The 6,000-nt window shown below is 39.5% G+C and overlaps 1 protein-coding gene across 15 annotated transcripts in view; it reads left to right on the forward strand.

Moving 5' to 3' along the window:
• LOC118422738 (syntaxin-binding protein 5-like) overlaps positions 1-6,000 on the forward strand; it is a 62,801-nt gene that overhangs the window by 45,477 nt on the left and 11,324 nt on the right. For 7 of the 15 annotated variants that reach the window (XM_035830466.1, XM_035830468.1, XM_035830470.1 and 4 more), the window contains 5 exons: positions 1,823-1,903; positions 2,369-2,506; positions 3,424-3,543; positions 4,321-4,473; positions 5,035-5,157. In XM_035830466.1, the coding sequence (XP_035686359.1) occupies positions 1,823-1,903; positions 2,369-2,506; positions 3,424-3,543; positions 4,321-4,473; positions 5,035-5,157 (615 nt within the window). The remainder of the gene's footprint in view (positions 1-1,822; positions 1,904-2,368; positions 2,507-3,423; positions 3,544-4,320; positions 4,474-5,034; positions 5,158-6,000) is intronic. The other 8 variants (XM_035830476.1, XM_035830478.1, XM_035830481.1 and 5 more) reach the window with 6 other exon arrangements.

Consider the following 6,000-nt stretch of genomic DNA (forward strand, 5'->3'; position numbering starts at 1 on the left):
TTCCAGCCCCAATATTGCAGCAAGATGACAATTAACATTATTAGTAGGTCTTACAGACAGGTAGTTTATGTCTTTGATATGTACTTAAGGTAATTTGTATTACCTAGAAGTTGCAAACAATCATGTAATCTTTGATAGAGGATACAGCACCCAGAATGAGGTTAATACATTGAGGTTGATGACCTCATAGATGAGTTCAGTGACCTTCAGGTCGGGTTACAGATGAGATGGAATTAGGTGGCAATCATGATATTAGGGAGTGAATATTAAGTACTTTGCAATCATTAACATGAAGCTATGTGATGATTACATGAGTTTGATGGATGACAGATGCTAGTTCTGTATCATTGAGGGCAGTGCTGATGTGAAAGAGGACAGTGCGCCCTTTGAAAATTGTGATTGAGGCAATTCGAATCTACATTCTGCAGTACTTAATTGTGAATTGATACGACAATCAGAGTAATCAAAGTGAAAGGCATACAATAAAATAAAAGCATGATGAAATTGTAGATGAGAATACTGAATGACTTACATCCTTATGGCCTACTTAGACTACTCTGAAAAGGCTCAGCAGTGAGCATGCAGTATGCAACAGCACAAAGGAAAAGGGCATACTGGCCCTAACCAGGAAAATTAGATGATATCAAGAGTCTTCCAAACAGGTCACGTGAGATTATTTCAGTTTGTCCCAGCCCAATGCAATCATTTTACTAGAGCCTGACTGTACAACACCTCACCTTTGTCCCACTTTGGCTCATCTCTGGTGACAGAATCCATGATGAAGTAGAATTCATGATAATATTATTACAATTTTGAAAAGTTTAAAAAGTACAATCATTCTTTATTCGAGAAAGTACAGCAGCCTTTCCACATAGAGTGAGACAGAGTCATTTTGGGTTTGGTTGCATGTTTTGAACAGAAGTAGAATTTTGTACAAGGCTAGTGATGTATGATACAGTGATACTAGTAAGGAAGGGTCAGACAGGTGAGTTATAGGCCTTGTCCAGACTAGTCCCACATGGCTCTTGGGAGGATCTACCGTCCATTCATCTGTCTGCTAAGGTCACTGACCGCAGGGGTTGAACCAAGAAGGTTATCACTGCTTCAAGTTTCATGACTCTTTTATCATGAGCTTTGGGTTTAGTAGAATCTTGGGGGAATGGCAGATCTGTATCTGTGCATGCTGGGTTCCAAGTCTCTGTTCTTCTCAATATGTCATAGTAGGAATGTAATACCACTTTGTTGATAATAAAAAAATTATGTATTTCAATATTCACAGTAACGTGCCTTACACCCTAATCCCCTTCCTACTGAAAAGTTACCGCTTGGTAACATGTCAGAGGAAGAGAACTATAACAACTACTTTTTTTTGACATCAACTGTCACGATTTTCCTGTTGATCATTTTTAGTCTGCAATGCCATCCTGACTTGACTGACAAACTGACTGTAATCAGTAAATAATTGTCATTCAATGAAAACTTCCGCCGTCAATTTTTATGAATGATGTATCTGATCTACATATAGAGATATCAGTCCTAAAATCTCTACTTTCTACCTGGAGCATAGGAGTGATTTTCAACATTTGGAAAGTCATCATCATCATTGAAATAACAAACACTCTGAGAAATGTAGAAGATTTCTGTAGTATCATTAATTTACCTTTGCACTATACTCTGTATCAGTAGGAAAGCTATAGTCTAGATCTGCTTGGTTGTTTGTAGAGATTTGATTTTGAGTTGATTACTTTTTGGCGATGCCTCAAGTGTGGAGCCATTTTGTTATCCAATTTTGTTCTTGCCTGATTTGCTATCTCTGACACAGACAGTGACGACATGAACAGCAGCCTCAGCATGTCCTGGGGGTCCAGCGTGAGCCGGCTGTTCCGGACAGAACTAATCAAAGGTTTACTGTCCTGTTTCTTTCCTGCTTAGCATTCTTTTCAAAACTTCTGTTTTTTTATATCTCTTCTTCTTTACATTTTGTTGCTTCACTAATAATAAAAGCTGCTTTGTTTGGCTTGAAGTGGCGCTTCTGCTTCTGAAGAAGGTAAAATGACAAAAAATAACAGCGATGACAAAGCCTTACAAGTAAGTATGCAGCTGACAAAAAAGCAGCAAAGAAAAGTTTCATCCTTTCCTGCTCCAGCTGAAAACATTGTATACGTTTTGCAATGTTTATGCCAAAAACTTAACCAGGTTAGGTAACACATCACAGTGGCTTAATGCAGGAGGTAGTTTAGAATGAAATACTTGTCTACCTCACACAATACAGCAGAAAAAAGGATTTTCAATGATCGGGACCGGTCAGAAAATCATGACGTTCACATACACCATGACGTTTATGCATGAATGTGTCTCTCCCTCGCAGCTGAGGCCATGTTGCGCCGACAGAGAAGTAGTAGCACCTCCAGTGTCGGCAGCCAGTCTCCCAAGGTTACCCCCAAATGTGCGGGGACAGACCCCCATGTAGCCTCCCACAAATGTCCGGGCAGAGACTCACCCAAAGGTGGCTGTTCTGCCTCATGTTCATCCCCCCTCTTTCCTCAGATTAGTGTATACGAACACTCCAAATAACTTCACCATTAAATTCCTGTACTACAGCTAGGATAGAGGCAACCAGTCGATCACCCCCCCCCCTCCCCTCTAAAAGGCTGAACTGCAACAGTGTATAATGCAGTAGCAAAGTGATATACAAAATGTACATTGTGTGTAGCATAGATGTGTAGTGTCACCAAACATCTAACTGTAACACGATCTTACATCTTTCCTGATATGTAACTATATTTAGCCCAATTTCAGACAGTTCTTTCAGACATAGATAGGTTTCTCTCCCCTTATATTGCAGTTTTTTCACATTAACTGCACAGGCATATATGTTTAAAGCACTCCTTATGCAGTACAGAATAATATCTGCAGCCTACAGTCTTTATCACCAGATCCTGTAATTTTGTCGGCATCTTTTTTTAATATCACTGACTGCTCATTATCATTTCCCCAGCAAATGCACTGTCACACATATATTTGTTTGGTAGTTTATAATGTGCTCGTTTTGTCATATGCACTTTTTAAATGTAAAATGGTGTTTCTTGCAGGTATGTACAATGACAATTCTTTTCTTGCTTGACAACATTGGATCATATATACATTGTATATATATATTGTTTTATGAGAAAAGCAAATTTTGAATGCAGACACTGCCAGAACAGTGCAAAATGTCAATTGATTGTCCAAACTTTGCTAACCGTGTTGCCTCTCTTGCTATGATTGTACTGAAAACGAATCTACAAAGCTGCATTGTGTGTTTGTTGCTGCCAAGTGAAGAAAAGACAGCAGAGACCGCAAGGCTTGTGCAAAGCCTCCCTCCTTGGTGCAGATAGCTTTCCTCACCTGTACTGAGTTGACCTGCATGTTGTCTCCTTGCAGCTGACAGTAAGGACGGCTCGTTCAGCCGCTCACGAAGCTCCAGCATGTCCAGTCTGGAGAACGTGAGCGCGGAGGGCATCAACTGCCTGTCCTTCACAGAATCTTACACCAGGAAGACAGGTAGGGGCTCTGAGGATCCAGGCATTCCAATTGTTGCCTGCATAACGCTGTTGCTACATTTTATTTTGCATTAGTTTGACTTTTTGTTTTGTTTTGTTCAAGGGGTATCTTACTTGACTGTGATACGTTAGCAGCGCCGCTGCATTTGCAATTGGATTTGTGTTGCTCTTGACTTTGTGATGGGAATATCATGCAAAATGTATAAGTATGACTAAAGCTGTTAGACAGCAAAACACCCAAAGTGTTAAAAGATTTGTTCTTTATCTATGAAATTTGTGGGGCAAATACTGAAATAGCTCAGCCACAGCTTTAGTGAGATACCCCCTTTAACCATAGAGCTGATGGTATAGAAGTTTTCAAGGTTTGACAGAAATTGTTTTGAATATACCACAAAATTCAGTTTATTTCTACTATAAATGCACCAGCTTTTAAGTTAAACCATTCAGATTTTTTTTTTACATTGTGAGTCATAACGTAGTCTACATTGAAAAATTATACAGAATCTACTGCAGGTATTCAGTACATAAAGTGAACATGAAAATAGATACTAATGGTGACTTTGTCAAAAATGTGAGCCTCATGATTTAAGCCCTATACAGTCATTTATACCAAACATAGTTTCACAGCACAAAGATAGGTTTTTTATCTTTAATCTGTGCTGTCAAACCCCTATGCATCAAAGATAGTTTTCACAAAACAAACTAACTTAAAGGTAGCTTTCACCTTTAACCTATGCTGTCATCTTGGTTCCACCCACAATGCACTGGCTCATTCCAGGGCCTTCGAAATCTCGTCACCGGAGGCCAAGTAAAGAGCAGCAGCATGCGACACCGGCTTTCTTCCCCACCCCCACCACTTACATGGTGACACCTGAACATAGTGAGGCCTTTGACCACCACAAACGGAAAGCCCAACAGACATATTCCTTAGGTATCCGCAGCAAACTCTGACCACAATAGCTCTCTCAAAATTCCAGTTGACCTTAAGTACGTCAAATCATCTGATAGTCGTTGTTGCAAGACAAATTTCATAAGCAGGCCTTTGTTTCAAAAATGAGAATAAATTCTGATCATCTACTCATAATGTTATCATGGCCCTTGTCATGAGGCAAACTCATTATGTTATTAACTACAATATTCTCCAATTTGTTTGGCATCTCCAGTCAGACTTGCAGCAATGATGTAACATGTGATTACTGCTCATCTAATACAGACCAATCTTCTAGACCAATCTCTGCAAATCTAAAAAAACTCTCTGCAAGCTAACCTTGCTGCTGCAAGGTTGATAAATAGCCTGCTTGTAGACTGAAGAGGGCAAATTCCTTCAACCCAGAACTAAAAACCTTTTAAAGTCTTTCCTGACATGACTGCTGCCAATAAAACTTCCTTGTAGCCTCCTCAACAATGCAATCACTACACAACTGCACAAAACAGCAAAATTGTGCTTTCTTCTCAAGTGGTCTGATAGATTCACCTGTCGTTTCCCCCACAGACCCTGTGACATCCCCATGCCTTTGGGTAGGCACAACCCTGGGGTCCGTGCTAGTCATCGTGTTGAACCTTCCACCCCAGGGGGACCAGCGCCTGACCCAGCCAGTTATCGTTTCCCCCAGTGGTAAGTACTTGCCATGTTCCATAACCACTGCTTGGTCACTTTTGGTGCACATGTATGTTATGTTTGGATACCGGTGGCACATTGCTTAAGAAAAGGGGAGAAAGCACCACTGTCACATGATGCATTGCTACTATCTTAAGTGCTATAAATTGTCAGTTTCTGTCAAAGGTTTTAATGATTGAATGACAAGCCAAAACATTTGTATGGATAGCATAAATGCCAGTGTGTCTTTATATTTAGAGACTTATGATTGAAAACCTGAAACAATGATAATTATGTACACTACTGAGAAGTTTAGCATATAAGTGGAATGGAAAAAAAGTATCAGAAATGACCTGAATGGAGAAAATGACAATAGAAAGGGAATATCTTTTTGCAGTGTTGAAATTTCTATGACTCATGAGTGATGTAAAATATCCATTTGTCAGCACATGTGGTGAAAGGTTATGGCAGGATTACCATAATTTGCCAGAGGATGGGAAGATGTTAGAACTGACTGAAGAAATTTTACTTTAAGCAAAAAATGAAAAGTCTGTCCTTTTGAACATCTTCCAAAGACTTGTAACCACACTTTTTTATATGCAAGCATATGTATTTTGAATTATGCAATTGTTTGAGCATTCTGTTGCTCAATAATAGTTTTGAAAAATGAGAAAAGACTTGGAAATTGTTCGCAGCTTGTATGAATACCCATACCCTACACTGCTTTCAGCATTCCTGCAAACAAACCGTGGTACATGCATGATGCATGACTTATCACAATAAACTTGGTAGCCATTTCCTTGATTCCTGCATCACCTGAGCATGAGATCTTCTTTTGATCAGTCACAATTTCTTCACACT

This window comes from Branchiostoma floridae, chromosome 9 (genome assembly GCF_000003815.2).
Source record: "Branchiostoma floridae strain S238N-H82 chromosome 9, Bfl_VNyyK, whole genome shotgun sequence".
In the NCBI taxonomy this organism is placed as follows: domain Eukaryota; kingdom Metazoa; phylum Chordata; class Leptocardii; order Amphioxiformes; family Branchiostomatidae; genus Branchiostoma; species Branchiostoma floridae.